The sequence below is a fragment of the Salvelinus fontinalis genome, chromosome 42 (genome assembly GCF_029448725.1).
Source record: "Salvelinus fontinalis isolate EN_2023a chromosome 42, ASM2944872v1, whole genome shotgun sequence".
In the NCBI taxonomy this organism is placed as follows: Eukaryota; Metazoa; Chordata; class Actinopteri; order Salmoniformes; family Salmonidae; genus Salvelinus; species Salvelinus fontinalis.
Genome location: NC_074706.1, coordinates 5,668,494 through 5,694,033, shown reverse-complemented (window position 1 = coordinate 5,694,033; position 25,540 = coordinate 5,668,494). Strand labels below are relative to the sequence as shown.

The 25,540-nt window shown below is 49.1% G+C and overlaps 1 protein-coding gene across 6 annotated transcripts in view; it reads left to right on the top strand.

The window, feature by feature from the left end:
• Positions 1–25,540, top strand: part of LOC129841100 (lipopolysaccharide-responsive and beige-like anchor protein) — a 340,220-nt gene that overhangs the window by 250,626 nt on the left and 64,054 nt on the right. For all 6 annotated transcript variants that reach the window (XM_055909205.1, XM_055909200.1, XM_055909204.1 and 3 more), the window contains 3 exons: positions 5,235–5,375; positions 9,835–9,954; positions 14,510–14,662. In XM_055909205.1, the coding sequence (XP_055765180.1) occupies positions 5,235–5,375; positions 9,835–9,954; positions 14,510–14,662 (414 nt within the window). The remainder of the gene's footprint in view (positions 1–5,234; positions 5,376–9,834; positions 9,955–14,509; positions 14,663–25,540) is intronic.

Sequence of the window (25,540 nt, the reverse complement as noted above, 5' to 3'; positions counted from 1 at the left end):
AACAAGGGGGGAGAGAGAGGGAGAACGACAGAACAAGGGGGGAGAGAGAGGGAGAACGACAGAACAAGGGGGGAGAGAGAGGGAGAACGACAGAACAAGGGGGGACAGAGAGTGAGAACGACAGAACAAGGGGGGAGAGAGAGGGTGAACGACAGAACAAGGGGGGAGAGAGAGGGTGAACGACAGAACAAGGGGAGAGAGAGGGAGAACGACAGAACAAGGGGAGAGAGTGAGAACGACAGAACAAGGGGAGAGAGAGAGGGAGAACGACAGAACAAGGGGATAGAGAGAGGGAGAACGACAGAACAAGGGGGGGAGAGAGAGGGAGAACGACAGAACAAGGGGGAGAGAGAGGGAGAACGACAGAACAAGGGGGGAGAGAGAGGGAGAACGACAGAACAAGGGGGGAGAGAGAGGGAGAACGACAGAACAAGGGGGGAGAGAGAGGGAGAACGACAGAACAAGGGGGGAGAGAGAGGGAGAACGACAGAACAAGGGGGGAGAGAGGGAGAACGACAGAAAAAGGGGGAGAGAGTGAGAACGGCAGAACAAGGGGAGAGAGAGTGAGAACGGCAGAACAAGAGGAGAGAGAGTGAGAACGGCAGAACAAGGGGAGAGAGAGTGAGAACGACAGAACAAGGGGGGAGAGAGAGGGAGAACGACAGAACAAGGGGAGAGAGAGTGAGAACGACAGAACAAGGGGGGAGAGAGAGGAAGAACGACATAACAAGGGGGGAGAGAGGGAGAACGACAGAACAAGGGGGGAGAGAGGGGAAGAACGACAGAACAAGGGGAGAGAGAGTGAGAACGACAGAACAAGGGGGGAGAGAGAGGGAGAACGACAGAACAAGGGGGGAGAGAGAGGGAGAACGACAGAACAAGGGGGGAGAGAGGGAGAACGACAGAACAAGGGGAGAGAGAGTGAGAACGACAGAACAAGGGGGGAGAGAGAGGGAGAACGACAGAACAAGGGGGGAGAGAGGGAGAACGACAGAACAAGGGGGAGGAAGAGGGAGAGAGAGGGAGAACGACAGAACAAGGGGGGAGAGGGAGAGAGAGGGAGAACGACAGAACAAGGGGAGAGAGAGGGAGAACGACAGAACAAGGGGGAGGAAGAGGGAGAGAGAGGGAGAACGACAGAACAAGGGGGGAGAGGGAGAGAGAGGGAGAACGACAGAACAAGGGGAGAGAGAGGGAGAACGACAGAACAAGGGGGAGGAAGAGGGAGAGAGAGGGAGAACGACAGAACAAGGGGGGAGAGGGAGAGAGAGGGAGAACGACAGAACAAGGGGAGAGAGAGGGAGAACGACAGAACAAGGGGAGAGAGAGGGAGAACGACAGAACAAGGGGAAGGAGGAGAGGAGTGTGGGCAGACTTTTTTTTGTTTCACCCCCTCTCTCTCTGCCTCTCCGTATCCCTCTCTACTCTCTCTGCCTCCCTCATCCCCCCATTCTCATTGAAGAACGAGGGAGTGAAGGAAGGAGAGACGCCGGGCCGACCAATCTTTACTACACCAGTTTTCTTCATGCTGTTGACATGGTGTGATATCAGTGTATGACCAGTGGAGCGTGGCAGACTGCATCGTCTGGGAAAGGACAGCCGCTCCGACGCTCGGTACTCCTCTATTGGCTGCTCGTTTAGTTTGGTTCATCATAATCCCCCCTTCTGATATCTCTCCTTCTCTCTCTCCTCTTTTTCTCGCGGTTGGAGCGTTGGGCCAGTAACCGAAAGGTTGCTGGTTCGAATACCGGAGCCTACAAGGTGAACATTAAAAATAAATATCAAAAAATCTGTCGCTGTGCCCTTGAGCAAGGCACTTAACCCTAAATGCTCCAGGGTTGCTGTACAATGGCGACCCTGGCCGTTACCCCGCTCCCTGTGGGTCTCTCAGGGAGAGTTGTGATATGCAACAAAACACTTTTCTATTATACCCTTGTGTGTAACAGGACAAATATACGCACCCCCCAAATTCTGATTATTTCAGTCTACCCTCCCTCCCTCCCCCTCTCATGTCGTGCTCTGCTTTGATAGAAACAGGTCATGCGAGAGCCCTGTGACATTGAGAGGCTGAAATTGCCACGAACGCCCGTGTGTCGCACACTGTCATGCGTGTGTGTGCGTTCGCGAGTGCATGTCCTCACAAATGTATGTTCCTTCTGTCAGAGCGATTCCGTTCATACCCCGGGGCTCTTTCTCATCCTAAACTCTAACCTCGGCCTGACATGAAACGCCAGCCCAGAGATAACATTGTAGTCACCACGATAAGGACACGGTCTTACACTAGACAACCTTAGTCCCTATCTAGTGCACTACTTTTGGACGCTCCTTAGTAGTAGTAGTGCACTATGTTATGAATAGGGTGGCGTTTGGGACGCACACCTGCTCTAACATTGAGAGCATTTTTAAACAGGCAATTTGGAAGGACTCCTGAAACGGGATGTTCGAACGAGGTGTTGATCTGGACAGGTTTGGGGTCCTGTTTTTGCAATGTAGCAAAAATAACGCAGCTTTATATTGAGCGGTTCCAGGACTCTCGTACTTTGGCACCGCGCGGGGGCTAATGGGGTATTGATTTCAAGATGCATCCCATATGTTTTCTGACACCCCTCAAACACCACGTCATTCTCACTGTTTAAATAGGACATTATATATAAACAGTCCTCAAAACCACGGTTTTGATTTATGTCTCAAGGCTCTCTGGCAAAGCTCAGACTGAGCCTTCCTAAATGAGCGATTTATTTAGTCGAATAATCCTTAAATGTGGAAACATTGTAGTTTTTTGTATCACTGCTGACCCTTATAATTTGGAGAGATGTAATGGTTAACTATATGCTACTGTCTGGTTTCTGCCCATCTTGATAGCATCGTTTGCCTTTGATGTCGTTGACATTTGAATTCAGATCGGAGAGGTTTACTGTAGGGAAAGATTGTTTGTATTATCCGGTTGACGTTAGATTTGATTTCGGTTCACTGTTGAATGATTTTATTTGTGTCTGTTTTGAGTCCTTTGATAACAGAAATCTCTATTTGATCTGCTAACAGTATATCAGCACAATAATGTGTTACTGTATGAAGCATTTCCTGTTTTTCCAATATGTTAGAGGATTTAGCGTCACATAAAAGATTACACATCACCGACACCATCTTGTGTAGTTTTTATTTTATTTAACCTTTATATTTAACTAGGCACGTCAGTTAAGAACAAATTATTATTTACAATGACAATCTGCCCCGCCCAAACCCGGATGACGCTGGGCCAATTTGTGCACCGCCCTATGGATCTCCCAATCACGGCCGGTTGTGATACAGCCTGGAATCAAACCAGGGTCTGTAGTGACGCCTCTAGCATAGTTGAGTGGCTATGGGTAGCAGTTGGCTAGCATAATACTTTATAAGTGTAAGCTAATTCTATGGTATAATAATGATGCTACAATAACCATTTCCCAACACCTTCCTAATCTACATTCTTTATGAACAACAGATAAAACCGTTATCCAAGATTAAAGTCTCCCATATTCTCCTCTTTGAAGCAGTAACACCATCTAACTCCGTCCATGGTTTATTCTAATCTCATTCCCCTTCAAAGTCTAATTAAAAACAACGATAGCAGCTCATTTATCCGACCGCTCGTCAAAGCGCTATTCACAGGCACCGCCTGAACATATTAGCCCAATGGGCAGCGTTCACTCGATCAGAGTACTCCTCACCGGGGACGGCCCTGATGTACGACGCTGTCACCACCGCTCTATTGTACCGCCGCCCTCCTCGCCGCGCATCACTCTCCAACCGGCGGTAATTTACAGCAGTAAACAATGTAGAGTGTAGAGCACTCTCTCTCTTTCTCCCTCTCGTTCTTTCTCTCGTTCTCTCTCTCTCTCTCTCACACTCTCTCTCCCTCTCTCTCTTGCGCTCTCGCTCTATTTTTCTCCCCCCCTCTCTATCCCCCTCTCTCCCCTCTCTCTCTCTCTCTCTCACCCCCCTTCCTCTCTCTCTCGCTCCCCTCTCTCTCTCTCTCTCTCTCTCCCGCCCCCCCCCCTCTCTCGCTCTCTCCTGCCCCCCGCTCTCTCCCCCTCGCTCTCTCTCTTTTATTCTCGCTCTCATTGCAGTGCACTCAGTCTCTTTTATTTTATATTCCTCTTCCAGCCTTTTCTTTTTTTAATGAGCTCTACGTTATTACGGCAATAAATCAGTCCAATCGTTGTACTGTATAATTCAGCGTGTGTACTCCCACCCCCAGTAGCCCTGGGTAAGCCAATAGTGTGTCACTGTCAGCCCAGCCCAGCACACTTTGTCGGCATGAGGCGGTGTGTGTGTTGGTGTGTGTGTGTTCCTGTTCTTTTCCGGTTCGAGTATAAGGAAGGTAATTGGGTACGGTCTTGAATGGGTGCACCCTTGGATACAATCAGACACACACACACACACCATTACACCCACCCGACACAGTAACAGCAGCATCAGATCAATAGCCTCTCCCCAGCCTGGACGAGGCCTCCCATGACAGCACTATGATATGAGAGAGGGCCTATCGATCCACCAGCCAGTGCGCCATCTTCAAAAGGCCATCATTCCATTACCATTGATCAGAGAGGAGGTGTGTTTGGAGCGAGGGATGAAGAGGAGGAGGGCTAATAGAAGACTAATAAAAATTGAATTGGGAAAAAAGTGATTTCTATAAATGAGCATTTAAATAATAATCCAGGCTCAGGCAGGTATTGGTTTCTCTGAGATCAATGGAAAATTAATGCAACTGATCCATTTTTTAGACCCTCAATGGCGGCTGTGTCTCCTGACTAGTATATTAGCTACAGATTCATAAAAATGGAAAAAGGAACTTCCCGGCCCTTGCTATTGATGTTCCTAGGCCTCCTTTCATCGCAACACATTCGTTCTCTCTGACAGACTAGCCGCAGGGGGTTGTGTTTCAGGGGTATGAAGTGAAATGCACTCTGTTGGAATGGATTGATCCACAAAACAACACAGCATCTAATATTCATTCGACGAATGCACAAAGGTTACCAACATCATTTGAATATATATGCCCTGTGTTTGAGTTTGCTCTCTGAAAGCTAAAAGAGTTCAATGTACTGTGTTATAAAATGTTTCTTTCTTCTTTTTGTACTGCTACTCTTTCTCTCTTTCTCTCTGTTTATCTTTTATCTCCATCTCTATCCGTGTCTATCAGTCTCTGTTGTAATAACGTTGTATTAACATTTTACGTTTCTTTCTCCTCACAGCCCATTGGTGCCCTGAACCCCAAGAGGGCCGCGTTCTTCAACGACCGCTATGAATCCTGGGAGGACGACCAGGTGCCGAAGTTCCACTACGGAACCCATTACTCCACCTCCTCCTTCACCCAGATGTGGCTGCTGCGCATCGTAAGTTAACTACCCCCAACTATATCCACCCCACCTCCTCCCAAGTAGCCTAGCGGTTAGAGCGTCGGGGCCAGTAACTGAAATGTGTCACTGGTTCGAATACCCGAGCCGCCGAGGTGAAAAATCTGTCGACGTGTCCTTGAACAAGGCACTTGACCCAAATTTTCTCGACAATTGCCATACTGCTATGGCTGACCCTGTAACACAACACATTTCACTGCACCTATCCGGTGATAATGTCTCGCTTGTAAAGATAACTTGCCTTTTTCGACACATTAAAATTGCAAAATACTTATTTTGACCTCAATGGTTCAACTTGGTAAATTTTAAGGTTAAATGAAAATACAAAATCCCACCACGAAAATGTGTATAGAATAGGATTTAGGATTTAGGCCTTCATTTTTGTCACTTCTTTATGAAAAACAGATTACATTTAGAAATGAATGCATTACAGTTGCCACCTACCCGTCATGGTGTAATATTTACTACCTATTCATCATTAGACTTGTAGCACGCCCCATTGCAGCTAATTGTTGTTTTCTAATTGGCCATGGATACATAGAGAGTCAGGTTGATTTATGTCACAGTGAAATACAGGCTCCATCTACACGCTAACGGATGCACAGCGTATTGTCCCTGGCTGGCCTTGGTTATTTCTATGTTGTGCTGCTCGTAAAACAGAGAAGCAGCCCGTCGAAGCTAAATTCATCATTTTTCTTTCTGTGTGTCTGCTTTGCAACATAAGAGGAACTCAGAATTATTATTTTTTTAAATTAAGTCTATGTTTAATGAGGGGCTATTATTCTGTACTATTTTTTTTTACGTCTGCTTCTAAACTACTCAATCTAAAGATTTCATGAAGTTATCTTTCTCCCACGTGGTGCTTTTGTTAGTGTTTTGCTATATTGGTCACTGTATGTAACCCTCATACAGCCAATATCAGACATCACTCTTTCTGTTCCATCCACTGGGGACCATTCCTGGCATACAGGGAGGGCTTCTAACCTTCTTCCAGGGCCCTTGAATTGTCCTGTAATTGTCCCAGTAGCTCCCTAATGGAAACAACCATTGATCCCATCACATCATTAGCTGGCTTATTGCTGGCTTATTTTAAATCCACTTTACCAAATGCCCTTCAATTCAAGTGTCAATGTATAGATGGGATAGGAAGCCCAAATGAACACTAAGGCAGACCTTAAAAGTCCCGCTCCTGTATTCAAAATCATCTCAGAGTAAAACTGCTGATCTAGAATCAGGTCCCCCCCTGTCCATATAATCGAATTCATTATGAAACTGATCCTAGATCAGTACTCCTACTCTGAGTTCAATTTGGACTCTGTCCTAATTGTCCGTGTAGTTTCCTGTGTAGTTGTAGTAGTGTTAGCCTGGCTAATTGTGTCCGTCTCACTTGGGGGCTGTTGTTTCAGAGGGCCGGGCTGTTGCCTCGGAGGGCCGGGCTGTTGCCTCGGAGGGCCGGGCTGTTGTCTCGGAGGGCCGGGCTGTTGTCTCGGAGGGCCGGGCTGTTGTTTCGGAGGGCCGGTCTATTGTTTCAGAGGGCCGGTCTGTTGTTTCAGAGGGCCGGTCTGTTGTTTCAGAGGGCCGGTCTGTTGTTTCAGAGGGCCGGTCTGTTGTTTCAGAGGGCCGGTCTGTTGTTTCAGAGGGCCGGTCTGTTGTTTCAGAGGGCCGGTCTGTTGTTTCAGAGGGCCGGTCTGTTGTTTCAGAGGGCCGGTCTGTTGTTTCAGAGGGCCGGTCTGTTGTTTCAGAGGGCCGGTCTGTTGTTTCAGAGGGCCGGTCTGTTGTTTCAGAGGGCCGGTCTGTTGTTTCAGAGGGCCGTTCTATTGTTTCATAGGGCCGTTCTATTGTTTCAGAGGGACGGTCTATTGTTTCAGAGGGACGGTCTATTGTTTCAGAGGGACGGTCTATTGTTTCAGAGGGCCGGTCTATTGTTTCAGAGGGCCGGTCTATTGTTTCAGAGGGCCGGTCTATTGTTTCAGAGGGCCGGTCTATTGTTTCAGAGGGCCGGTCTATTGTTTCAGAGGGCCGGTCTATTGTTTCAGAGGGCCGGTCTATTGTTTCAGAGGGCCGGTCTATTGTTTCAGAGGGCCGGTCTATTGTTTCAGAGGGCCGGTCTATTGTTTCAGAGGGCCGGTCTATTGTTTCAGAGGGCCGGTCTATTGTTTCAGAGGGCCGGTCTATTGTTTCAGAGGGACGGTCTATTGTTTCAGAGGGACGGTCTATTGTTTCATAGGGACGGTCTATTGTTTCATAGGGACGGTCTATTGATCGACAGAAGCAAGATTAAGCGTGATTAGAAACGCACCAATAACACACCTCTACAGGCTTTACAGCCACACAGTGACGCCTGCCGTTCGCTTAGTTCATTTCAGTGGTTTGTGACAGTGTCAACAAGTCAGACAATCTGTCGCCGTTGCATTAAGGGTATTAGCTGTAAGATATTACCTTTAAAAGCAACTTATGGAAATGTAGATTACAGAAATGTAAAGCCAGATTTGAGTGTTGTTACAAAACATGTGTTTTTAGCCAATAGCAAACGCTGTTATTTTTGGTAATATACACAGTGAACTTCAGTACATACACTGAGTGTACAACATTAAGAACACCTGCTCTTTCCATGACACAGACTAACCAGGTGAAAGCTATGATCCCTTATTGATCCACTTCAATCAGTGTAGATGAAGAGGAGGAGACAGTTTAAGAAGGGGTGTTTAAGCCTTGAGACAATTGAGACATGGATTGTGTATGTGTGCCATTCAGAGGGTGAATGGAAAGACTAAATAGTGCTTTTTAACTGGGTATGGTAGTAGGTGCCAGGCGCACCGGTTTGTGTCAAGAACTGCAACGCTGCTGGGTTTTTCACACTCAATAGTTTCCTGTGTGTTTCAAGAATGTTCCACCTCAAAGGATATCCAGCCAACTTGACACAACTGTGGGAAGCATCTGTTGTTTCAGAGGGCCGGTCTGTTGTTTCAGAGGGCCGGTCTGTTGTTTCAGAGGGCCGGTCTGTTGTTTCAGAGGGCCGTTCTATTGTTTCATAGGGACGGTCTATTGTTTCAGAGGGACGGTCTATTGTTTCAGAGGGACGGTCTATTGTTTCAGAGGGACGGTCTATTGTTTCAGAGGGCCGGTCTATTGTTTCAGAGGGCCGGTCTATTGTTTCAGAGGGCCGGTCTATTGTTTCAGAGGGCCGGTCTATTGTTTCAGAGGGCCGGTCTATTGTTTCAGAGGGCCGGTCTATTGTTTCAGAGGGCCGGTCTATTGTTTCAGAGGGCCGGTCTATTGTTTCAGAGGGCCGGTCTATTGTTTCAGAGGGCCGGTCTATTGTTTCAGAGGGCCGGTCTATTGTTTCAGAGGGCCGGTCTATTGTTTCAGAGGGCCGGTCTATTGTTTCAGAGGGACGGTCTATTGTTTCAGAGGGACGGTCTATTGTTTCATAGGGACGGTCTATTGTTTCATAGGGACGGTCTATTGATCGACAGAAGCAAGATTAAGCGTGATTAGAAACGCACCAATAACACACCTCTACAGGCTTTACAGCCACACAGTGACGCCTGCCGTTCGCTTAGTTCATTTCAGTGGTTTGTGACAGTGTCAACAAGTCAGACAATCTGTCGCCGTTGCATTAAGGGTATTAGCTGTAAGATATTACCTTTAAAAGCAACTTATGGAAATGTAGATTACAGAAATGTAAAGCCAGATTTGAGTGTTGTTACAAAACATGTGTTTTTAGCCAATAGCAAACGCTGTTATTTTTGGTAATATACACAGTGAACTTCAGTACATACACTGAGTGTACAACATTAAGAACACCTGCTCTTTCCATGACACAGACTAACCAGGTGAAAGCTATGATCCCTTATTGATCCACTTCAATCAGTGTAGATGAAGAGGAGGAGACAGTTTAAGAAGGGGTGTTTAAGCCTTGAGACAATTGAGACATGGATTGTGTATGTGTGCCATTCAGAGGGTGAATGGAAAGACTAAATAGTGCTTTTTAACTGGGTATGGTAGTAGGTGCCAGGCGCACCGGTTTGTGTCAAGAACTGCAACGCTGCTGGGTTTTTCACACTCAATAGTTTCCTGTGTGTTTCAAGAATGTTCCACCTCCCAAAGGATATCCAGCCAACTTGACACAACTGTGGGAAGCATTGGAGTCAACATGGGCCAGCATTCCTTTAGAGCACTTTTGACACCCTGTAGACTGGATTCCTGACTGATGAAGGCTGTTTTGAGGGGGTATACTCAGTGTACACATTCAGACTCATTTTACTATACTTTAAAAACCCTTAATCATAAGGATGTGGGGTCAAATGTCATTTTATTCTTCTCCTTTTTCTCAAATGTACAGTACACCACAGTGTCACAGCACACTATTAGGAGGATATGTGGATAACTGATCATTCTCTCATTCTTCTCTCATTCTTCCTCTCTCGTTTTCCAGGAACCCTTCACCACCATGTTCCTCAACTTCCAGGGAGGGAAGTTTGACCACGCTGACCGCACCTTCTCCTCCGTGTCCCGAGCCTGGAGGAACTGCCAGAGAGACACGTCCGACGTCAAGGTAGCCACACACACACACACACACACACACACACACACACACACACACACACACACACACACACACACACACACACACACACACTGCCGCCACCTCCTCACAGTGGAGCTAGCTGTTGAAAGACAGACAGTGTACCAGAGTATCGACAAGAGAGGGCCTCTGCAGTCTGAACACTCCTCTGGACGTTCACACACAAGTTCACACACACCGAGACCCTCAACACCTTCAGCAGCCCGCCAGTGTGGGGAGAGGCCACCACTGTCCAGACCCCAGGAGCCAGGGAACATACTAGGATAGGAGGAGAGGGTGGCATCAGTCTCTAAAGACTGGTTACCTTTTAGTTGTGATAGAAGTGTTTTGATAAAATGTATGGTTTTCTGTGTGGAAATAAACACACTTTAGTTTGTTTGTGATTGATGGATATCTATTGATTTAGATAGTGATATCAGATGTTGCATATAATAAATAAGAACATGTTCTTAATATGCTCTTCAAAGCTAGGGGGTCAAATGTCAACATCTTCCAAACGTATTCCAAACAAACATTCAACATTCAAATTACACCCTTTTCATTGAATTAGCCTAAAGCCTTCTCAAAGGCCCCTCTTCTTTCTCTCTCATCAGCGGAGAGAGAAAGTGGCTGATCAAATGAGCAAACAAACACACTGGTCTAAAAACAACAAGCCCACTTCCTCACATCTTAAACCTCTCCACTCCACAAAACCTGACCTCAAACTGAAGGTCGGCCATTTTACGAGGCCTCTGGCTTCCATGGGGTCGACCTGGGGAGGCCTGGTGTAAATTTGTCCAGTCTGAGGTGGCGGCACGGGGGCCGGGGGTCTCCTTCAACCCTTCACCCCCCCCCCCCCCCGGCCCCTCTTAACAAGGTTGGGGAAATACAGGGGGCTTCCCCGCTACACTCTCTGCCCCGGTCCCTCCATTATGTGCAGTGGCCCCTGCTCTACTGTGGTCAGAGGCCAGCTTCTGTGATCCCCAACCCTGTCCTGTCACGGGTCACTGCAGGGTCCACAGCCCCCCCCCCCCTCCCAGTACACTTTGACAGTACACACACACACAACGATGCCTTTGGGCTAAGGCAAAAGGTCAGGAGGGGTCAGGGGATTGTGGCCAGAGGTCATCACGGCCTCCTACGCTACAGACAGACTGGACTGGCGTCTTTAACCTGTTATCACCACTTTATGCACTGGGATACAAAACACACTAAGACTTTTTCCCCCCTTTTGAAGGAATAGAAGGTTCTTAGAGTTTCCTACAATAGTCGTGAAGCTAAAGCTAAATGGTATACTTGGCATGCTAAATTGATACATCTCATTTGTAACCCTTCTTTGTTAACAAGGTGAATGAGATCATCCATGCGAGGAAAGTCGCCAGAATGTTATTTTGACGTAGCTAAACTAAACTCAACATGGAAGCTGTATTATTGAGTGCAGGGTTGAGCCTGGACCTGTGTGTTTTAATGTAGAGTGGAGCTCTTGTGGTTGATCCACTGTGACAGGTCTAGACTGAGACAAAACTAGATTCTCTCTCGCTCTCCTTGGGCTTTCGCAATCAAGTGTTACCGGTAATGCGAGCCATATTTTTTGTATTTGGAGGCGAAGCGCAATCAACCGTCAACTCCTTCCAACTCCCCCAGCCACCACTCCACCCGACCCAGGCCAAAAGAGCAGGCCAAATCTACATTTGAAACAAGATGGCTGCCTGTACTCATAAATGTTTTAAGAGCGTGGGTCACTTGTTAAAAGAGGAGGGTTGGGGCCTCAGAGACCCAAACTGTAGCAGAGGATTGGTCTGACCCGCCATAGACCCAAAGCCCAGTGGAGAGGGGGCCCAATGTTCTGACCCGCCATAGACCCAAAGCCCAGTGGAGAGGGGGCCCAATGTTCTGACTCGCCATAGACCCAAAGCCCAGTGGAGAGGGGGCCCAATGTTCTGACCCGCCATAGACCCAAAGCCCAGTGGAGAGGGGGCCCAATGGGCCAAAGGTTCAATTCAAGATTGACTGAAGTAGCGAAGGAGGGGGGAGGAGGCAGGGCAGCGGGGGGTAGAAGGATTAGTTTGAACCTTTGATCAGTAGTCTCTGAAGCTTTCATGGTAGTATGACATGGATTGGTTGTGATGACCGAACATGTGCTTGGTTCTTTCTCTCCTGACTGAGCTCCCCTCAGGTCCAGCTGTAGGTTTGGATATGTGGTTATGGACTGACACAGGGCATCTCTCCGGCTAGCCTCCGCCCCATGTCTCGGGTTACACACATCTAGAGGAAACTCACTGGCTTCCTGTCTAATCATGTATTTGTCGCCATCCTGTTGGACGCAGTGAGCACTGTTCTCAGGTCTGAGCTTGATTGATAGACAGCCTTCCAGGGATTCTGTGTGTGTGTGTGTGTGTGCGTACATGTGCATGCATGCGTGCAGCCCTTACAGAACATCCGATCACATGCGCTGACCAGTTCCCAGCTCCTACCTGTAGCCTCTTTGCCAGTATGTATTTGCATGTCGGGTTGTCGCACACAGCCATGTCACAGGGAGACAAGGACATGACAGATGGGTGTTGACTCTGGTCTGGTCATCCCTGATGTCAGAATGTCACCCTGTCTATCTCTCTGTCCATCAGGACAGTGACCAGTCAGCAGGCCCAGTCACACTGTGTTCTGTCAAACAGTTCAGGGTCTTGTTCATTAAGTCCTACCGTAGCAAAACCTAGGCACTCTGTTTTGTACGTTTTGTGCCAACTGAACACCACCTAGGAGACGGTTTACTGGTTCAGCTCTAGTCAGACAGAACTGGGTTGTGTTCATTAAGGTTAGGGTTACACACACTGTAGCAAAATGTTTTGCTACTGAAAAAAAAACAAGTGTTCCTTATTGGACAAGTTCCGTTTCAGACAAGTAGTACCTCCCCATCTCACACTGTTTTCTTACGTTTTGTGCCAACTGAACATGACCCAGGATACGTTACAAGACAACAGCTCCTCAACGCTTTATTAACAGGTTATTTTATTAGGAGTTACTCACTCCTTAGCTATTGTTTTATAGTGGAATCACATGAAGAGTTATACTTGTGTTGTGGCTTGTCTTCATAATTGTGGTGCTCTGTTTATATGTCTCATATACTGGCTGTAGATGTATCATGTTGAAATATGAGTGCTCGCTCCATACGTAAATCCATGGTTCAATTCCCTGCTGTGGAATATGGCCGTAGTTCACGTTTGACACTTGTTATGTTGATGGGTAGGTTCAGTATATCACGAGGGGTAGATGTACGCTGATTAAACATGGGATTTACATTTGGTGTCGTGCTATTGTTTGTTGTACGTATCAGGAGCCGCCAGGAAGTGGGTTAATTCAACACATGCTTACACTGTCCAGTCTTACCAGTTAGTTCCACTTGCCCACACACACTCCTAATGACATTAGTGTTTCATTTCTGTTTGCGGGGTGGCAAAGATTTATCACGATATGTTTTGGTTTGCCCCATAATCTAAACGTTTGTCTTTTTTGTATATGAAGGCATTTCATACACATTGAGGCTGAGCTGTGGTTTGTTAGAAATGAAGCCGGGTTTAAAGTTTACATCCTCAAGGTCTTAACATTCGAGCTCGTCAGTTTACACGAACGTTGATGTTTTTTTGGGCCCATCGTGAAATGTCATAATTCCATAACGAAGTGTTGAACTGTGCACAGACACACAATCACATTCTGGTGAGTTCTGTGAGCTGCCGTTCCTTCTAATCCTTCATAAAATCCGTTGAGAAGCATAGAAAATAGAATATCATATATTCTGTTTGGCGCTCTACGATTACAGACAACCCCCCTTTCAAAAAGCGTGGAAACCCCAGCGCACGCACACACACACACACTCGCTCGGTTTTGATGCCTTTTATCGGCGTGCCTGCCTGCAGCGTGGTAGCAGGCAGGCAGCAGATGAGCAGTCTGAAATGTAATTTCCATGAGTAATGGCACAGCTCAAGTGTTGCGACTAGCGTCTGACTAGCTGTCTGAGGGACGACAGTGACAGTCCCAGATTAAAGGACCTTCCGCTCACACACACGCACGCACGCACGCACGCACGCACGCACACACACACACACACACACACACACACACACTCATACTCATATATCCACATGCGTTCTAAATGTACTTTACACCGTTTCTTCTCTTTCTCTCTCTCTCTCTTTCTTTCTGTTAATGAACTCTCTCTCTAAACTGTAGCTTCTCACTCTGAAGGTCACAGTCCCCTGTTCTTTCTACCTGGCTGTCATGATGTGGGTCGTCCGTAGTCACACTCTAATGTAGTGTCCCACACACTGAGACTGGAGGCTTTATCTCAGAGCATCTTGTCAGTGTTATTCAAATGAGAAAATGGCTTACTGTGATACTGTTCTCCCTAGCTAAAAGGGTTGATTTATTGACTACAAATGTTAGACAAAACTATTCTAGAATGTTCTGTATCCACTATCAGTACATGTACATGAAAGAACTTGGATGGTTCAGGTTGGCTCTACAGTTAATGTCTGTCTGTCTGTCTGTCCAGGAGTTGATCCCAGAGTTCTACTACCTCCCTGAGATGTTTGTAAACGCCAACAACTACAACCTGGGGGTGATGGAGGATGGGACTGTGGTGTCTGACGTGGAGCTGCCGCCGTGGGCCAAGACCCCCGAGGAGTTTGTACGCATCAACAGACTGGTACGTCACACGCACACACACATATGGAGTTACACACGCGCGCGCACACACACACACACAGCAGTCCTCTTCCTCACATCATCAAACCACTCCTCTGAAGCCTTGTCAGATCCCTACCCCTCCTCCACGCTAGGCTAGCTTAGCAGGAAAAGGCTAATGAAAAGAGACAGTGTTATTTCCTGTCCGGCTCCGGTCCCTTCCTGTTACCTGAGCCTCCCGCTCTTCTGACATGACTCTGCGTTGCCAGCAGACTTATCAAAGACAATCTCACACGGCCAAGGAGGTATTGAGGAGGATGATGTGGTGTCCTGTTTCTGATCTCTCCCCCCTGTCCCCAAGCACACCAGACCTGTGTATATTTAGTTGTTGTCAGAATTACTGTCGTAGTTTTATAGCACCACAGTGACTGCAGTGTCCTCTTACACACAGAGGAGCAGCAGAGATTGTGCTCAAGATTAGATTCCTCCTGTCTCCCATTTCAGAAGTTCCAGAAGGTCAAAAAGCTCCATATTTTTCTGGTGTCATGCTCAAACTGTTTGTTACCTCTGTTTAAACCACTGCGTTGAAGATTGTAAAATAATAACGTCTCATAGCCTAATGGCTTCCTCCCCTCTCTCTCCTTTCCCAAACAAGGATTCACATAAACCCCTTCTGACTCTTGAGATGCTCTCCCAGAGACATAGTGCAGAACTAATAACCATAGAGCCATGTCCTGCCTGCCACATAGTTTTGATAATGCTACTCCTGCCATGTCTTCTAGGACCTAGACACTTCCCACCTCTCTCCAGTCTCTGCCCAGTGGTAGTAATGAGTGGCTGATGAGGCAGCAGGGAACACTGTGGTGATCAGGCTGTGGTGATCAGGCTGTGGTGATCAGGCTGTGCTCTGTGACCTGTGTGGTGGTGTTAATCAGGACGCTGATGGGACTCAGCCCACGTCATTAATCACACAACCTAAGGTGTGACACGCCAACGCCACAGAGATGGGGGGGGGGGGGGGTGTTCGGTAAGCACTCAGACACGCATACACAGATTGCTATCGTTAATGTACTCACACACATGCACATAGATTCATTGCCACACACTCTGATGGACAGACCTATGTCTGACACACACACACACACACAAACACACACACACACACACACACACACACAAGCATGTACACACACACACACATTTCCTTCCAGCTGGGTGTGTTATCCCCAGTCAGATGGCTTGGCTGTGTGGAGGTTAGACAGTTGGACGTAGTTCTGCTATAGCAGTGTGTGTTCTGCTGTCTGTCTGTCTGACTGCCTAGTGGACAGATGATCTATAGAACAGGCTGTTACTGCAGATGTTACAGTAGGTAGTCGGACCACTGGTGCCTACAGCTAATTAGCGGCCAGGGCAGCATTTGGCTGGCTGACAGTTTGACTGCCGTTACCCCCAGCGCTGTAAGGTGCTCTGCTCGGTGACACTGTCTGACTGCAGCGGTGGGGGGATTCAGTGACGGGTTCTTCACATGGAACTCAAATGTCCTTATCACGTCGTAACGGTCCCCCTTACCGCTAAGCATAGCAGGAACTGCTGATCTCTTCCACAGGGTATCACTGAGCGCGGTCATGAAATATGTTTGTTGCTGTGATTCAACTGTTGTGTGTCCGTACTGGTCGAGTTTCCCTTCACTGTAATTCCCATGGTGCTGTGCTCTCCTCCAGGACAGAGGCAATTATGCCCAACCTAGAACAGACTCACACACACGCCATTACAGCGCAGGTCGATCCAGCCCTTTGTTTCTCTCCTCCACCGTGTGCCAATCCAGCCGGTATTGATCCATCCTGCTCAGCAGCGAGAGTAGAGGACAGGCAGGGAGATGCTCCTAATAAAAGCAGAATGTCAAGGATCCAGGCTTTGTGAGAGAACAACACAGTGGAAGTAAATCAAACAATAGTTGAATTTTATTGGTGTTTGCCGACTCATCTTTGTTACGTTCAAATTCAACAATTTATGGTATCAGTTGTTGTCAGTGTAAAAAATCATGTAATCTGCATTGATGACGAGCCGTGTTTCAATTATCTGTTGAAACTATCTGTGTTCACGTCTTTTGTCTGGACGTCTTAATGCATTTCCCATTAATAATACTTCTGTAGGAACAGAGGTTCCTTTAGTTGATGTGTTCCAGTGGGACGTCGTATGGTCACGGAACAGATATTATTGCCCGCAGGGACAGAGCTGTCAGTAGTGTGTCTGTGGTGTCTAGAACAGCCTCCGCTCCCCAGCTGTTATGGAATATCTGACAGGCCAACACACCTGGGGCTACTGAGACAGACTCTCCCTCAGAACGACGAGAGATATTGTTCTCCGTCTTGCTAAATGTTATTTCAGCACCACCTCTTTAAGACTGTGTAGGCTAGATGTCACAGCAGGCTTCCCTTTACGGGGGTAGAAAGAACGGAGGGAGGACATTGACATTGTCGCCGAAACACGTTGGCGTGTCACAAGATCAATTCCAACTCGGATACGATGGAGAATGTCCAGCGAAAGAGACAGGAACGCAGGTTAGTTTGATCTGTAATGAACATGGAGTGTCTTGAACGCTCCTGGGCATTAACCCTCTCATTCTAGAGAAGACGTCCTCCTCACATACTGACACCATTAGAGGAAGTTAGTCCTATCACCCTGGGGAAGGGGGGGGGAGGGGAGGGAGGGAGAGGGAGAGAGAGGTAGGTAGATGGCGAGAGGGATGTAGGGAGAGATGGAGAGGGATGTAGGGAGGGGAGAGAGGTGGGAGAGAGGTGGGAGAGGGAGAGAGATGGAGGGAGATGGAGGGAGAGAGGTGGGATCGGGGGGCGGGTTTCCCCTCATGACTGATAGCTGGCATTAGAGGGTTCAGCTGGCTCCTGTGACATGAGGGAGAACGAGAGAGTGAGACTGAAGGAGATGAGCAGTGAGGGGATGAGAAAGAGCGTCTGAGATGAGAGGGGGAGTTAATGGGTCTGTTTGGCTCTTTTAGCTTGTCGTCTGCTCCTAATGGACCAGCAACACCAGTCAGGGAGGGAGAGAGGGAGGGAGGGAGGGGCTGAGTGCCAGAGCTGCTCCGCTCGTTAAGCACCATAGATGATTAACAGCTAATTAAAGCCCAATCTGGGAAGGTCATTAAACCCTCCACACGGTAGAGGATTGTAGCGCCACGTAAAATGGCAGGTTGTTTTTCCATTTTGCATCAGGGAGAGAGGGAGTGTGTGTGTAGGCTACAGCTTGTGCAATGTTTTGTAGTGTGTGAGTTTTTTGTTTGTGAAATTCGCCTGTATTAGTTTCCATATGTGAAGATGTAGGCCTCATTTATTTTACATTGAGTTAAGGAGAACACATTGTGTTCTAGTCCCATTTATTTTACATTGAGTTAAGGAGAACACATTGTGTTCTAGTCCCATTTATTTTACATTGAGTTAAGGAGAACACATTGTGTTCTAGTGCCATTTATTTTACATTGAGTTAAGGAAAACACATTGTGTTCTAGTCCCATTTATTTTACATTGAGTTAAGGAGAACACATTGTGTTCTAGTCCCATTTATTTTACATTGAGTTAAGGAGAACACATTGTGTTCTAGTCCCATTTATTTTACATTGAGTTAAGGAGAACACATTGTGTTCTAGTCCCATTTATTTTACATTGAGTTAAGGAGAACACATTGTGTTCTAGTCCCATTTATTTTACATTGAGTTAAGGAGAACACATTGTGTTCTAGTCCCATTTATTTCGGGGTATTTGCATCTTGTGTGCTGAAGTTTCATAGATGTGTCATGTTCACAGTATTCTGCAGTAACCAACCAACCACACAGTATTACTGCTGCATGCCTTTGTCTGAACACCCCTACATTCCTCAGCCTAACTCCCCTCTACTCCCCTCTACTCCCCTCTACACCCCTCTACTCCCCTCTACTCCCCTCTACTCCCCTCTACACCCCTCTACACCCCTCTACACCCCTCTACTCCCCTCTACACCCCTCTACTCCCCTCTACACCCCTCTACTCCCCTCTACACCCCTCTACTCCCCTCTACTCCCCTCTACTCCCCTCTACACCCCTCTACTCCCCTCTACTCCCCTCTACTCCCCTCTACACCCCTCTACACCCCTCTACACCCCTCTACACCCCTTTACACCCCTCTACTCCCCTCTACTCCCCTCTACACCCCTCTACTCCCCTCTACACCCCTCTACACCCCTCTACTCCCATCTACACCCCCCTACTCCCCTCTACACCCCTCTACACCCCTTTACACCCCTCTACACCCCTCTACACCCCTCTACACCACTCTACACCCCCCTACACCCCCCTACTCCCCTTTACACCCCTCTACTCCCCCCTACTCCCCTCTACACCCCTCTACACCCCTCTACTCCCCTCTACTCCCCTCTACTCCCCTCTACTCCCCTCTACACCCCTCTACTCCCCTCTACTCCCCTCTGCACCCCTCTACACCCCTCTACTCTCCTCTACTCCCCTCTACTCCCCTCTACTCCCCTCTACTCCCCTCTACACCCCTCTACACCCCTCTACACCCCTCTACACCCCTCTACACCCCTCTACTCCCCTCTACACCCCTCTACACCCCTCTACACCCCTCTACTCCCATCTACACCCCCCTACTCCCCTCTACACCCCTTTACACCCCTTTACACCCCTCTACACCCCTCTACACCCCTCTACACCCCTCTACACCCCTCTACACCACTCTACACCCCCCTACACCCCTCTACTCCCATCTACACCCCCCTACTCCCCTCTACACCCCCCTACACCCCTTTACACCCCTCTACTCCCCTCTACACCCCTCTACACCACTCTACACCCCCCTACACCCCTCTACTCCCCTCTACACCCCTCTACTCCCCTCTACTCCCCTCTACACCCCTCTACTCCCCTCTACACCCCTCTACTCCCCCCTACACCCCTCTACTCCCCTCTACACCCCTCTACACCCCTCTACACCACTCTACACCCCCCTACACCCCTCTACTCCCCGCTACACCCCTCTACTCCCCTTTACACCCCTCTACTCCCCTCTACACACCTCTACACCCCCCTACTCCCATCTACACCCCACCCTCCGCCACCACCCATCTACACCCCAACCCACCACCACCACCCCTCTCCACCCCAACCCACCACCACCACCCCTCTACACCCCAAACCCACCACCACCACCCCTCTACACCACAACCCACCACCACCACCCCTCTACACCACAACCCACCACCACCACCCCTCTACACCACAACCCACCACCACCACCCCTCTACACCACAACCCACCACCACCACCCCTCTACACCACAACCCACCACCACCACCCCTCTACACCACAACCCACCACCACCACCCCTCTACACCACAACCCACCACCACCACCCCTCTACATCACAACCCACCACCACCACCCCTCTACATCACAACCCACCACCACCACCCCTCTACACCACAACCCACCACCACCACCCTTCTACACCACAACCCACCACCACCACCCCTCTACACCACAACCCACCACCACCACCCCTCTACACCACAACCCACCACCACCACCCCTCTACATCACAACCCACCACCACCACCCCTCTACACCACAACCCACCACCACCACCCCTCTACACCACAACCCACCACCACCACCCCTCTACACCACAACCCTCCACCACCACCCCTCTACACCACAACCCTCCACCACCACCCCTCTACACCACAACCCTCCACCACCACCCCTCTACACCACAACCCACCACCACCACCCCTCTACATCACAACCCACCACCACCACCCCTCTACACCACAACCCTCCACCACCACCCCTCTACACCACAACCCTCCACCACCACCCCTCTACACCACAACCCACCACCACCACCCCTCTACACCACAACCCACCACCACCACCCCTCTACATCACAGCCCTCCACCACCACCCCTCTACACCCCAACCCTCCACCAACACCCCTCTACATCCCAACCCTCCACCACCACCCCTCTACACCCCAACCCTCCACCACCACCCCTCTACACCACAACCCACCACCACCACCCCTCTACACCACAACCCACCACCACCACCCCTCTACACCACAACCCACCACCACCACCCCTCTACACCACAACCCACCACCACCACCCCTCTACACCACAACCCTCCACCACCACCCCTCTACACCACAACCCACCACCACCACCCCTCTACACCACAACCCTCCACCACCACCCCTCTACACCACAACCCACCACCACCACCCCTCTACACCACAACCCACCACCACCACCCCTCTACACCACAACCCTCCACCACCACCCCTCTACACCACAACCCTCCACCACCACCCCTCTACATCACAGCCCTCCACCACCACCCCTCTACACCACAACCCTCCACCACCACCCCTCTACATCACAGCCCTCCACCACCACCCCTCTACACCCCAACCCTCCACCACCACCCCTCTACACCACAACCCTCCACCACCACCCCTCTACACCACAACCCTCCACCACCACCCCTCTACACCACAACCCACCACCACCACCCCTCTACACCCCAAACCCACCACCACCACCCCTCTACACCCCTCTTAAATCCACCCCTCTGGTTCCCCTAAACACGGCTCCTTGATTGACCCTGGCTTATACAGCTCCAAGATTCATTACCCTCATTGTAAATACATAGGTTTGGGATGTACCCAGGATTACTGGGATTGTAAACAGGCCCACGGTGGAGAGAACATGTCTTTACCTTAACCACACACGCACACATACACACATACACACAGGGCTCCCGAGTGGCGCAGCGGTCTAAGGCACTGCCTCTCAGTAGTAGAGGCGTCACTACAGACACCCTGGTTCAAATCCAGGCTGTATCACAACCAGCTGTGATTGGGAGTCCCATAGGGCGGCGCACAATTGTCCCAGCGTTGTCCGGGTTTGGCCGGGTTTGGCCATCAATGTAAATAAGAGTTTGTTCTTAACTGACATGCCTAGTTAAATAAGATACATACACACACACACACTTTACTCTGGTCTTGATGTTGCGTGACACAGAGATCAGGGGCGATTGTTGATTTTACCACAGGGTCAGGGGAGAGGTTAAGAACTTGATCCCCCCTCGCCAGATAACTAGACGTCTCTGCTCACTGTCATGTTTCACCAGCATTCCACAATATATGACAAATACCCTCTCTGTCCCTCTTTCTCTCTCTCTCCTTCTCTCGTTCTCTCTCTCCTCTCTCTCTCTCTCCTTCTCTCGCTCTCTCTCTCTCTCTCCTTCTCTCGCGCTCTCTCTCTCTGTCCCTCTCGCTCTCTCTCCTTCTCTCGCTCTCTCTCCTTCTCTCGCTCTCTCTCTCACTCTCTCCTTCTCTCGCTCTCTCCCTCTGTCCCTCTCGCTCTCTCTCTCTCTCTCTCTCTCTCCTTCTCTCTCTCTCTCTCTCCTTCTCTCGCTCTCTCTCGCACGCTCTCCTCTCTCTCTCTCTCTCTCTCCTCCTCTCTCTCTCTCTCTCCTCCTCTCTCTCTCTCTCCTCCTCTCTCTCTCCTCCTCTCGCTCTCTCTCTCCTCCTCTTGCTCTCTCTCTCTCTCTCTCTCCCTCTCCTTCTCTCTCTCTCTCCCTCTCCTTCTCTCTCTCTCATTCTTTCTCTCTCAGATCTGTTTATGATTAGGGCAATAGAAGGTGATCATGTGCTTTGGCTTAACCAGCCACAGAGGCTACTGGTTCCTACTGGTTCCTACTGGTTCTACTAGTCACATACATTCCCAACCTGGAAGTGGACTGAGATGTCATGATCTTAATAGGATGAATATTTGATCTTGATGAATACATATTTCCCCTTCAGTTTATTGTACTCCTTCAGTGTGGCTCCTCTCACTCATCTAACCTCTTGTAACTCTGCTGACAGCTCAGTAAACTACACGCATGGGAAAGGACCGTAGGGCCGTAAGAACACGATGCTCAGACCTCTTTATAAAGATTCTGCCCAGCAGAAGGAGTGACAGGAACATCCACTAAACCACCCAGAGAGAGAGAGAAATGTAGAGGGGGGAGACCCCACTCAGAAGCTGCTTGGTGGGTCAAACCAGTTGACTAATGGAACAGAAGCTGAGCGAGACAGAGTTGAACACAGGTCTGTACTCCAGTCCCACCACGGCTTCTCCTAGTCCCTCTGGAAGTGTCAAATATCTCTCAGGCAGTCCGACAGCCTACAGGAACACTCCCCTCAGGTAGCTGGGACAGACGAGACGATCGTCTTCTCTGTGGAGTGCCTGTTGACGGCAGCTTGTCCTTTAGTGTGAAGTACAGTAATGGGGACACACACACCGTTTGTTTGTTGGGAGCATCACGCTCTCGTACGCCGGCGGTTGGCTGTGAGCCTACTACGCCAGCCGGGATCAGTGAGCCAACCTCAAAAGCATGGGCCTGGCCGTGCTGAGAGACGAGAGCCACTTTAACTTGACCCACATGGTGTTACTCACTGAGACCCCATAACGTTACCCACCCTACTCACTGTCCTTCTCTGTCCAAGCACTGAGGTCTGTCAACTCAATATGCTGACAGCCCCTCACGCAAAGTGTGTCAACATATGGGACAAGGCCATTATCCAAAATCGTTGAAGTCTATGAGCATGTGAAAGAGAGGGGTAGATTGGGGGGTGTTTTGGTGTGCTTGAGTTGAGCTGTGTGTCAGACAGTTTTTTTCTTCCTATCAGACATTTTGAAGTGATGTTTGCTTTGCTGATCGTATCGTGCCCCTGGCGGATTTATAGCGCTCCCCCCTACACAGAGGTGTCATCAGGGCTGTGGGAAGTGTCAGAAGGAAGGGACGGTGTGTGTGTGTGTGCGTTTCCCACACACTACCCTACCAGGCTGCTCTGCTCTTCTGGTATGACCACCGGCTACACGGGGTCAAAGTTCACCCATGTTTACATTCGCCTCTCATCCCCACAACTCTCTCTCCCAATACAATCAGGCAGGCACCAGCCGGGGACACCCGTAATGCTCACTCCCTCTCTCTCTCTCCCAGGACCCCCAGAGGGACCGCTGTGAGAGTTGAGGTTAGCCGCTAATACCGCTAACTGCTAACAGCATAGTTCCTGAGTTAATGAGTGAGAGCGCCGAGTTAGCCTAACGTAGCATTAGCCTAGCTTAGCGCTGATCCATCCAACCGCCATGGGAGTCTGTGAGGCTACAGTATAACATTACAGGGCCTGCGGCAGGGTGGGAACGAGCTACAGCGTCTGGTCAACGTCAGCCAGCGCTCTCTGAAGGGGTATTGTCATATGCGAGGGCAGACATGTTTACTGTGTGCTCTGTGTTTTACGAGCTCTAACCCCTCCTTCTCTTGCTCTCTCCTCCTCCTCTTCAGTGATGTAATGGAGGAGGCTGAGGGAGCCTGAGAAATGGCATGATCTATGGCCGCTGACACACTCACTCGCTAATGCTGTCTCTCTCCCTCTTGCTTCCTCTCTCTCTCTCTATCCCATCCTCTATCTATCTCTCTCTCTCTCTCCTATTATCTCTCCATCTCTCCCTCCCCTTCTCTCTCTCTTCCCCTCTCTCTCCCTTCCTCTCTCTCTCTCCTATTATCTCTCCATCTCTCCCTCCCCTTCTCTCTCACTTCCCTTCTCTCTCTCTTCCCCTCTCTCTCCCTTCCCCTCTCTCTCTCCATCTCTCTCTCTCTCTGGGCCCATGCATGGCCTGGCAGGAGGCTTTTCTGCAGCACTGCAGTTTTTGCAGAGGCTTTCTTTCTCTTCTCTTTTTCCCTCTCTCCCTCCCCCTCTCCCTCCTTACCCTCACTAATATTCCATCTCTTCCTCTCTCTCTCTCTTTCTGAGTGTTTGAGGTGGATTGTGGGACAGGTGGCATCTTTACCCCGCTTCGTCCCTAGCCTAGGTGTCCAGTCAAGCATGCAGGAATTAATTTTCCACACACACACACACACACACACACACACACACACACACACACACACACACACACACACACACACACACACACACACACACACGCACACACGCACACTGACCCTCGTCTACACTCAGGTCTGCATTTCAAAGACGTGGCTTTTGACAAGGACGTCAAGTTTAGGTCATCCATCACACAGGGCTCAATGACCCCCAATATCAGCTCCCCTTCCTCCTCTACAGACATCAATCCCCCAGTCGTCTCTATTCACTCTACTTACTATGCTCTCATCTCCTTTTCTCATCACAGACCACCTTCCTGCCTGATGTGGAAGGTCATCACAACTTTATTAACACTGGAGCAGCTTAACAAAAGTCATGTTTAAAGGTGCAACTAGTCATTTCTAATGTCTCTAGTTGCACATGATAAACCGCTAGTGATCTACAGTGAGATTCGATGGAGGAAATTCAACTGAGAGAACCTCAAATAATAATAATTCCATATGAAATCTCCATGAAAATCTTAAATCGGTCATAATTCTGATTCTTTTATTCTTCCAGTGTCCCAATCTCTACTGGATCGAATTTTACTGTTCCATGTTTATTTTATTCACTGTGTAAAGATATTGATAGCATTGATAATTGGTTATGTACCCTGGAAGTCTAGTCTCTCTATATATATTTAACTTAGAGGTTTATTTTCCATGTGAAGTGAACACAGCTGTTTGCCGGTAACGGACATCCGGTAGTGGTTCTTCCGTTCATACAGTCGGCTCTCTTTACTCTCTCTTTCCTTTAGTCTATTCAATGGCACATCCTGTAGGAGTCCCAACCATTTACATCAGGGGATAAGTGTAAAAGCTATCCCAGCTCAAGAGGCTTTAGATTGGGGTAGAACTTCAAATCTAGCCTGGGGCTTCTGTTTTTGGGAAGGCCCAAATAACATACTTTCCCCGATTTG